Below are 11,312 nucleotides of genomic sequence, written 5' to 3' on the forward strand. Positions count from 1 at the left end.
CTCCATCACTCACTGATATAATCACTTGCTGCTGTCTGCCTGTCCACACAATGCATCATGCAAAGTAGTGGTGGTGGTCGAGCATATGTATGTGTATGCAACATGCTGGGGTCAATGTGGCTTTATTAGCTTTTTACTGAGTGGTACGCATGGCTTGCAATTGCAAGGCTATAGAAACTGTTCCATAAAACTGTGCTTGTCTGCCTAAGGATGTTCGATAGGTCGAACGTACTTATAGAGCAAACAATATGAAACTAACCGGCGGCACCTTTAGTTGCATATATGCCCTACTGGATATATAGAAAACTTTCGTTCCATCGGTGTCCGGATTATTTCATTTCTACTACATAGAATTGCATATTTTAAAATTGATCCCAAAGAGAAAGTTTATTTTGAAAACAACCTAGAAGAAGGAACTGTTGAAGCTATTGCAAAAATTGCATATTTTTTCATACAGTTTATGATTAAGAAAACCATACAATTTAGAAAGTTCTACCTTTTGCTATATTTCTTCGAGTCTGATGGGTTTCGTCTTTTACTTTTTCTCTCGCTGAAAGAGAATCAGATCCTGGATATGGGTTGATGTGATCAAAATTCCGGCGGACAAGATTACTAGTAGTTAATAAGAAGAAGGATACACGTATAATTAATCCAGTTAACTAGCTCTCGTTCATCTTCCTTAGTGACTAAGGTTTAGGGAGAGGCTAGCTAGCTTCTCGATCCATCACTTGATTGGAATGAGGTAGCTACTAGTAGTTCCTGTTAGTTTGCTGCTGTGCCTTGCATTGGGGATACATGCATGCAACCAACCATATCCAGGTGGCAAGGCAAATGGCATGCACGTCCCTCTCAATCATCACCACACCTTGCACTGCTCTCTCGGCCCAAGACTAGATAGTAGACACAGCATGTTTCCAAAGCTGTGTGCTTTACTTGCTTTGCTCTACCTACTACTAACTTTCACCTTCTTTTCCCAAATGCAAGGTTTATTTATTTATTTCAGATGTATAACTCGTCAGCTGAGGCCCTGTTCGCTTGAGCTTATTCAGAACTACTTTTTAGCCATGAAACAATATTTTTCTCTCACAATATTTCAGCATAAGCATCAGTATAAGCCAAATTTCAGCATCAGCGAACAGGGTGGGCTTTTACTGCTAGATTTTGTTGGATTCAAAGTAAACCTTTTAATTTGGGGATAACCTCTGTGGAAAAAAGCGATTTGTTCGGTATATGCTCTCCCTTTAGACCTCCGACGAAACAAAACCTCCACTTGAATTACGTCTGACCCTTTGATGACCAGACGATCGACTCAAATATTAAGCATGTGATCGAAACCAGTTTGTTTCATATCTTGAGAATGACAGACTAGCTTTCTTTTCGTTTTCAAACATTAAGCTCTTTATTTGACTATACACAAAAAAAAACATTTTTATTTTTGACAAAATCTTGACTTTCTTCCCCTTGGTTTAGAGAACTTGTCACTCTTGCGAGCTAAGTTCATAGTTTTGATGATGGGGGTATATATCCGTTTGCCGCAAAGTTGTGTGCCACGACAACCCACCTGTCGTCGATCCAAATAAAGCTTGTTTTTTTCTTCAATCAAAAAATATATTATAAAGAAGAAAGAAGGAAAAAAAAAAGGAGAAGCAAGAAAGGTGCCACGTCCCTAAGCACTAGGTAGGGAGCGGGGCCCACCCAGAGGCAGCACAGGCGACCCCCCGGGGCTATAAAGAGGGGCTTCCGTTCACTTGTTCCCTCCCTTTTCCCTCTCTCACCCCTCGAGCCCCTCTGATACGCTGCTAATTACCATTCTGCCCCTCCCCTGCCACTCTAGTACTGTACGTGTCTCTGCAGCCATGGCCCACCAGCTCCCCATGCCGTCGGAGTGGGACCCCGTCCTGGACCCCGAGGTCGAGGCGTTCCTCTCCGACATCGGCTTCGGCTTCCTCGGACCTGACGCCACACCCACGTCGCCTACGACGCCGCCGCTCCTGGACGTGACGACGACTACGACTACGACTACGGCCACTGCTACTACTACCTCAGCCGCCACCGCAGCCACGCCGCCGGAGGAGGACACGTCGGCGTCGGCGCCGCTGTCCGCGGCAGACGCTGACGAGGTGGAGGAGCGTCGGCTCCGGCGCAGGATCTCGAACCGCGAGTCGGCGCAGCGGTCCCGTGCCCGCAAGCAGCGGCACCTGGAGGAGCTCCGCGGGCGCGCCGCCCGCCTGCGCGCGGGGAACCGCGACCTCGCCGCGCGGCTCCGCGGCGTCCAGGCCCGCGCCGCGCTCGTCCGCCTCACCAACGCCCGCCTGCGCGCCGAGGCCACCGCCCTCGCACGCCGCCTCGCCGCCGCCAGCCGCGCCCTGGCGCTGCGCCAGATCTACGCCGCCGCCTCCGCGTCCGCGCCTGGTAGTGCCGGCGGCCCTGGCAGCGGCACCGGCACCGGCGGGTTCTTCGAGCTGCAGGCGCTCGCCTCGCTGATCGCGTAGCCGGCCGGGCATCGAACGTCTGAGGAAGAGGAAGCATGCGTGCGTGCGTGCTTGCACGTGCGGATCTTTTTGACTGGATCACCTCTCGAACGACGAACGAACTGAAAGCAAGAAATTAAGAGAATGAAAGGGCTTTTAAACTTAACCATGGATCACGATTTGAAGAGCCAACAGGATATATAATATTCTAGATATAGACCACTAGCATATATAAGCAAGCAATTCTTGATGCAAAAATGTTGAACTGCACCATGATTTTATATATATGCACAAGGAATTGAATTTGAACGATCGACGTTCGTCCGATCCGGCCGGTTCTAACAAGAATGCATCCATGCATGCTGCTTATGACAAACAAATCTGCACGAAGCAAACATGACTTGTTTTCTCCGGCGAATGAAATTTACTTACTTGCACCGCATGCACCGCGCCGTCTCCCGATCCCTCTTCATCTCGGTAAATTTTCCGGGTTACCTCTGCCAAAGTAAAAAACACTTAGGGCCCGTTCGTTTCAAGGGGAACCGTGGCCTGGAATCATTCCTAACCAGTTTGCTTGTATAATTTGTATACGTTTTGATCATTTGGATTGATTCTAGAGGAAATACTAACTAACCGAACAAGGCCTTATTGGAATGTATTGCGCTGCCAAACTCTCCTCCATCTGTTCTGTGGGCCGGGCAAGCTAAGGCCGGGGGCAGTTTGGTACTTGTCACACTCAAGCGAGAATTGCCGGCACCAGCAGGCATATTTTCCCGCCCGGCCTGGTCTTCTTTTCCCACGCTCTTGATCGAGATGGCGCGAAAGCGAGACATGCATGTCCCGCGATGTTTCTTATTAGCTCAAAACAAAATTCCTTAGCGTTCGATATCAGTATATACACATCGTGTCACTGTGTGTGTTTGATTCTCGCAACACCCCAATTTTTAAAGGTTTCAAAAAAAAAGTATATACACATCGTGTCATTCTCAAGCTAAGGTTGAACGAACGACAGAGGACACAAGCAGCAGCTGTTGGAACGTGATCGGTTCGGCTAATCCCAAACCTAAATACGAGATTAATTAAGAGTTAACTTTTTGTTCACCCACTCGTTATTTATTTCCAACTAAATAAGAACTGTCGTGATCAGTGGCAACCCTTAGAATTCTAAGGGTTCGGGCCCCTGGCCCACAGCGCGATTATAAATAAGAGAGACGCCTGTGGCGTCATGATCTCTCTAATCCCCGTGACTATTCACATAACCGATCGATTAGGCGCTGGAGGGTTTAGGAAGGCCGTCTACCCACGTCCATCCAGGTATTGCAAGATCTACATCGCGTTCTTCACCAACTATGAGCATTAAGCCCCGATCTGGTGAAGACTAAGACCTACTTCATCTACATCAACTTCACATCTCCAGCGACATAGATGGCGTTCACAAGCTCTGGTTAGTATCAGATTAATTTCCGCATAAGATTTAGTTAGTGATCATGTTTAGGCTAAGATAAGATCCTATTTATGTTAAGTTCTAATTCAACAGCAGCGAGACGTCTGTGACACTGCGTTATTTTTTATTATAATTTGTGGCGTATCACTGTCAGTGAACCGAAGAAGAAGCTGCTGGCTGCAGGTGGCTCGTCGCCGTCGTCGCCACGTTCAAAGCAAAGCATCACGAACAGCTAGCGTTGTTGTTTACGTCTCCTAAGCTAATTATGCGGGGTTCGCCTTCGATAATAGCTGTGTGAGAACGACATGGGTGGCCCACACGCAACAGCATGCAATGTTCATCGATCACACTTGTAGATATTATTATTGAGACCTCATATAACTGGAATATTTATGCTATATAAAAAAGCAGTGAGAACTAGTAAAAGATGTTTGAGGTGCATCTTCATTCAGATGCCACTATATATTCATGCGTTCTTTGTTGCTTTCTTCTTGTAATCTACCGCCTGTCTTCATCTCAAGTAAAGCTGGCTCTCCATTATTGTTATCATTAGTCTCCATCAGTTGCGCATGTACACACTCTGATGACGCAGAGGGTGTCGTATGAAGCAGCGCTGCTACCCGCTAATAATCTAGTATTAATCTAGTATGCCAATGCAATATGGCTGGTTGTTCTTGTTGCATCATTATTACACATCTTTGTGAAAGCTGAAACTAATCTCCTGTGTATACGTAAAGCTTATTAACAGGGAGGTTTGAAACTATATATTAAGCCCCCCGGCCGAATAATTTCTCTAGAATTTTGTAGAGTTGTCCTTGGAGTAATAAAAAAAAACTAAAATCGCTTCACTTGTGCAGGCCCATAGAGCATCATGGGTCCGCCTGGTCTGGTTAAAGTGTTTATGGGCTCGTAATAAACATAAATATTTCTTAGGAATTTGCATGGGAAGAGGTCAGGAGGGCTTTAATTCCTGGGCCTCGAGCCCATCTAGCTAGCGAAGCCTAGGGAGGCACCATTTCCAGGCCCAGATCGTGCCTTCGCCAGGAGCACTCACCGGCCTCAAAGGCCCATGGCCACACGCCCACAAACATCACAAAAGAGTGCAGCAGTAGCTGTTTTTTATCGTCCGTCACCGGTGCGACCCCGAAATTACACGTAAATCACGGCTCGATTGACAGACAGCAGCACTCTGGGTTGGCCATTGCATTTGCACCTCCCCTGACTCTCGAGGGAATGGCATGAAAAAGCAGAGGACGCGGCGGGTTTTCTCTCAGCAGATTCATATGAAAAATTGTCCTTGCATTGTGGTGAAGTTGGATTTAGGGAATAAAGATCGCTAGGGCACCGTATCGCCATTGCAAGAGATGCTGCATTGCTAGCTGTGCAGGGCAGTGCTGTTTTTTGTTGGTCTCGTCTCCTCTTCCTCGCTGCTTAATTTCACTTCACTGATCACCCATGGTAGCCGCTAGCATGCGTGGACGGTGTCGTGTCGTCTGGTCTGCTCCGCTCCGCTCCGAGTCCGATCTGATCTGAGCTGGGAAAGGAAAGCAAAGCAAAGCAAAGGAAAAAGGCTGCATGCCCGGGACCGTGCCTGCTCTGCTCTGCATTTCTTTCTGCAACAACGACGAAAGGGAGGAATGGACGGAGCCCATCTGCAGAGCTTGGGCAGTACTGCTACAGAGACAATTCATCAGACAGAGAAAGAGGTGGTCAGGCCAGTCCAACCAGTGGATATGATGCTGGATTATTGCTTGTGGAATGTTTAGTCCATTACTCTTGGGACACATACATGAACATTTCAGTCTAAAAGTAATGGATGTTATAACCTTAGGATCGTTTAGCAGTGATCTAGCGAGTACAACTTTGGGATCGGTAGACAGTGACAGAGAGAAGTAGAGGAAGAGTGGGAGGAGTTTACCAGAGGGTTTGACAGGGACGGAGGAAGAGGATCCGGCGGCGGAAGAGCTGCCCTCGGCCATCGCGTCGGGGCAGAGGGGAGGTGCGTCGGTCGGTGAAGTAGTAGACGATGGTGCAGTGCAGTGGCGGCGGGCGGAGGTGCTTCCCGTCACTGGCTGCGCCCCTAGGATCGGGTTAGGGTTTGTAGGTGGGTGTGGCGGCTCACGGTGAACCTCATACCTTGAGCCGCCGGCCCCCACCTTCTTTTTATAGCGCAGGGTGACAGGGGCCCTCCAGCCATAGTGGGCTGGGCGCCCCCGATCAGGGCGCATGGGTCAAGGGGCCCGAGTTGGGCCGTTGGGCCCAACTCGGGATTGAGATCATTCTAACATTCTCCCCCTTGATCTCATCTTTAACTTTATCTTTAACTTTACTCTTTCACTTTAACCTTTCATTTTACTTATTCCATCTCAGATTTGTGCATAGAACATGTTTCATCGTCACAGTCTATTGCCGTTGGATTTCACAGCTACAATACACATCTCTGGTTTGAAATAAATAAATACTTTATCTTTGGGCCCTTATTATCCAGGAATCATAGGCTTCTCCTTAAACCCATGCCGGCTACGTGTTCAACGAACACTTTGGGTGGTAAGCCTTTTGTAAGCGGATCCGCGAGCATCTTTTCAGTGCTTATGTGCTCAAGATTTATAACACGATCCTGGATTTTCTCTTTCACAACATAGTACTTTATGTCAATGTGTTTGGCAGCACCACTTGACCTATTGTTGTGAGCATACTCTATAGCTGGATTATTATCACAGTATAGAGTCATTGGTCCATTGATGTCATCGACCACTTTTAAACCGGGTATGAATTTCTTTAGCCAATTCACCTGCCCTGATGCCTCATAACATGCCACAAACTCGGCATACATAGTAGAGTTTGTAGTAACTGTTTGTTTTGAGCTTTTCCATGATATAGCTCCTTTTGCGAGAGTGAACACATATCCAGATGTGGACTTTCTGTCATCTCCCGCATAATCAGAATCTGAGTATCCCAAGATCTTTAGGGATTCAGATCTTCTGTATGTTAGCATCAGGTCTTTTGTACCTTGTAAATATCGCAAAACTTTCTTTACCAATTTCCAGTGTTCAACACTTGGATTACTTTGGAATCTGCCAAGCAACCCGGTTACATAAGCCAAGTCAGGGCGTGTGCATACTTGAGCATACTGTAAATGTCCAACAGCTGAAGCATATGGAACACTTTTCATTTGGTTGAGCTCATACTCATTCTTGGGACACTGAAAATCCCCATACTTATCGTCCTTGACTATAGGTGCAGGTGAAGGACTACATTTATGCATCTGGAATTTCTCCAAGACCTTTTCAATGTATGCCTTTTGAGACAGTCCTAATACCCCCTTTCTTCTATCTCGGTGAATTTCTATGCCCAAAACATAGGAAGCTTCACCAAGATCTTTCATCTCAAACTTTGAGGACAAAAATCTTTTTGTCTCCTGTAGTAGACTCATATCATTACTTGCAAGTAAAATATCGTCTACGTACAGGACTAGGAAAATGTATTTCCCATTCTTAAACTTTGTATAAACACAATTGTCCTCGACATTTGCTTTAAACCCAAAATTCTTTACAGTTTTATCAAACTTCAAGTTCCACTGCCTTGAAGCTTGCTTTAACCCATAAATAGATTTCTTTAGGCGACATCCCATCTTTTCTTTGCCTTCCACGACAAAACCTTTCGGTTGTGCCATGTATACATTTTCCTCCAAATCCCCATTTAGGAATGCCGTCTTTACATCCATCTGATGCAACTCTAAATCATAGTGTGCCACCAATGCCATTATTATTCTGAGAGAATCTTTACATGAGACTGGAGAAAAGGTCTCAGTGTAATCAATTCCCTCCCTTTGTGTGAAACCTTTAGCCACAAGTCGCGCTTTAAATCTCTCTATCTTCCCTTGGGAGTCATATTTTATTTTGTAGACCCATTTACAGCCTACTGTTTTGGCTCCTTTGGGAATTTCTTCCAAGTCCCAAACATCGTTGGCACTCATCGATCTCATTTCATCTTCCATGGCTTCAAACCACTTGGATGAATGATCGCTTCTCATGGCTTGTTCAAATGAGGTGGGATCACCCTCCATTTGATACTCTTCAGTGATATTATTTAACTCATATATATCACTGGAGATAGCTGGCCTTCTTTCTCTTTGAGACCTTCTAGGGGCCTCTACATTTGGCACATCTACTATTGGAGGCTGAGATTGCTCCCCCTCATTTGTGGCAACATTTTCAATGGGTTCCTGCTGAACAGGTTCCTCATTTTCCTCTGTTGTTACCACAGGAGGAACAACAACAGGTTCTTGCTCCACAGTGTCTTGCACTATTGGTGCAGGAACAATAGGTAGCTCGAAAAATGGCTCCTGAATCACAGGATTGGGTGCACACACCCGCTTCTCTTCAAGATCAATTTTCCGAGCAGCCATACTCCCCTTCATCATTTCATCCTCTAAAAATATAGCGTGTCTCGTTTCCACAAACTTTGTGAGTCTATCGGGACAGTAGAAACGATAACCTTTTGACCTTTCAGGATAGCCAATAAAATGGCAACTCACTGTTTTGGGATCAAGTTTCCCAATATTTGGGTTAAACACTTTAGCCTCAGCAGGACACCCCCACACACGCAAGTGATCTAGTGAAGGTACCCTTCCTGTCCATAATTCATACGGTGTTTTGGGCACCGATTTACTTGGCACTCTATTGAGAATGTGAATGGAGGTTTTTAATGCCTCTATCCACAAACTCAATGGTAAATCAGAGTAACTCATCATACTGCGCACCATATCCATCAGGGTACGGTTACGCCTTTCAGCTACTCCATTTTGCTGAGGTTCACCCGGCATGGAATACTGGGCAACTATACCATTTTCCTGTAAGAACCTTGCGAAAGGTCCAGGAACTTGACCATATGGGGTATGCCGACCATAGTACTCCCCCCACGGTCGGACCGGACTAGCTTAATCTTTAAACTATGCTGATTTTCCACTTCAGCCTTAAATATTTTAAACTTATCCAATGCTTCATCTCTTCCTTTAATTGGATAAATATAGCCAAACCGGGAGTAGTCATCTGTGAATGTAATAAACGAGTCATAGCCATCCACACTCTTTACAGGAAAGGGACCACAAATGTCAGTGTGAATGATCTCTAATATTCCTGTGCTTCGTTTGGCATTCTTTTTAATTTGCTTTACATATTTTCCTTTTATGCAATCGATGCATTGCTCTAATTCAGCGAACTCCAAAGGAGGAAGAATTTCATTCTTTACTAGTCTTTCTATTCTCCCCCTCGAAATATGGCCTAAACGACAGTGCCATAATTTCGCCGTTGCGTTTGTAGTTCGCTTTCTTTTCCTTTTCTCATTTGTAGACGAGGAAACGCTATCATTCACATTACATATGGAATTCACACTTTCACATAGCGATAACATATATAATTCGTCTTGTCGGAAGGCAAGACCAACACAAATGTCATTAAACCAAATGACACATTTGCCATGTCCAAAATTACAGGTAAAACCTGAATCATCCAACTTTATTACACTTATCAAATTGCGCTGCAGTGTAGGAACATAAAAAACATCTCTCAAAGTAAGACTATAGCCATTAGGTAAATCTAATGCTACATCTCCAATTGCCTCTACTGCAGCCTGTACGCCATTCGCAATGCTAATGGCCTCTTCTCTTTTTAGCGTAGTTCTCGTCGAAATGAATCCCTGTAAAGAGTTTGCAACATGAATAGTTGCACCAGAGTCAATAAACCATGTTGACTTTGAAAACTTTGCATACAGAGATTCATTTACAAATGAAATAATATTCTCACCCTTTTTCTTCATGAGCTCTCTTAACCAATCAGGGCAGTCAGTCTTCTTGTGCCCCTCCTTTCCACAGTGCCAGCACAAGTTTTCACCTGCCTGTGGCTTGCTCTGTTGCTGAAAGTGTGGTTTCTGTGGCATAGGACCTTTCTTTGCTGGGGAGCCAGGATTGAAGGGCCTTTTGCCCTTCCCTTTGACCAGGTTCGCTTGGCCACCAGGTTGGCCATTGATCCTAAGCTCCTCATCAACACACTGAGCAATGAGCTTGTCTAAGTCCCATTTCTCAGGCTGCATGTTGTAGCTTATGACAAAATTCTCATACTCTCTAGGCAAGGAAGCTAAAACAAAATGGATAAGGAGCTGTGGTTGTATCTCCAGTTCCATTCCTTTCAGCTTATTTACCAAGTGACTCATTTTCAGGATATGGTCACGTATGCTACCTCCTTTGAACTTTTCATTTGTCAATTGCCTGAACAAATGGGTAGCATACACTTTGGAGGAACCAGTGAACTGGTTCTTGATCCTCTCAAAGTAAGCAACAGCAGTGTCATACTTTTCAATTGACCCTGTAAGAGCTGGGTCAATTGTATTCTCAATGACAGCACAACATTTCTTGTTGTCACTGACCCATCGAGTATGCTTTATGTCATAAGCCATCTTTATGGGTCCAAAATCTTTCACCCTTTTGTCCCATGCTTCATTACTTTCACTGGCCTCCCGCACCGGTTCCACAGGCACTGTGGGACACGGTTCAGTGAGCACCCAGTCAACCTCAGCTATAGTGAAAGTGAAGTCAATCTTCCTCTTCCACTCAAGGTAGTTGTCTCCCCTCAGTGGTGGAATCTCTCTCAGGGCAGACATCAGGGAGGAACTACCTGAAATTACAATTCATATGAGGTGAGAACATAATGCAAAATTTACTTTGCAATAATTCTAAATCACCGTTGGGCAGAAATAGAATTAATGTAGGCAACAACTATTAATCCACATCATAATATTGCTATTAATCAACGTTGGTCAGAATAATAACAACATTATAATCACAGTAAAATTATCCATTTTCAAATATTAAACTCTCCCGTTGGTTCAAATTTAATAATGAAAACGATAACAATTTAAATACGCAGCGGAAACTTTAACTTTTGTATAATCAATTTTCCAGAAACATTTGAGAAATAACTTTACTGTTGTCTGAACAAATTATCGTTGGACAAATTTATGCAGAAAAAAATATCTTCTTTCAATTCAAAATGCATTCAAATATGCATCAAAATGATTCTGGAAAATAGAAAAACCATAACTGTAATTTCCAAAAGGCAAAAAACCATTTCGGCCCACAACGCGGAGCCTCGGCCCACGGCCTCCCGCACGCGCGCGCGCGGCTGCCTGCTGGCGGCCCAGCCCAGCTCGGCGGCCCGGCCAGCGTAGCGGCCCCGCTTTTTTTTTTATTCGTTGTTTGCGGCCCAAGACACCGAATTTGGCCCGGCCCAGCCGGCCTTTCCCGCCAGCGCCACATGCCGATCCGGTCCCAGGCCATAACGTGGGCCTGGGCCGGTTAATCGGCCTGCCTCCTCTGCCCGCCTGGGCCAAAAGGTTGGCCC

The 11,312-nt window shown here is 45.4% G+C and overlaps 1 protein-coding gene across 1 annotated transcript; it reads left to right on the plus strand.

Moving 5' to 3' along the window:
- Positions 1-1,406: 1,406 nt before the first annotated feature.
- On the plus strand, positions 1,407-2,858 carry LOC136505843 (ocs element-binding factor 1-like). Its single transcript, XM_066500983.1, has one exon. It carries the CDS (start codon positions 1,857-1,859, stop codon positions 2,490-2,492), a length of 636 nt encoding a protein of 211 aa, XP_066357080.1. The 5' UTR covers positions 1,407-1,856; the 3' UTR covers positions 2,493-2,858.
- The last annotated feature ends 8,454 nt before the right edge of the window (positions 2,859-11,312 follow it).

Source organism: Miscanthus floridulus, chromosome 14 (assembly GCF_019320115.1).
Source record: "Miscanthus floridulus cultivar M001 chromosome 14, ASM1932011v1, whole genome shotgun sequence".
Lineage (NCBI taxonomy): Eukaryota > Viridiplantae > Streptophyta > Magnoliopsida > Poales > Poaceae > Miscanthus > Miscanthus floridulus.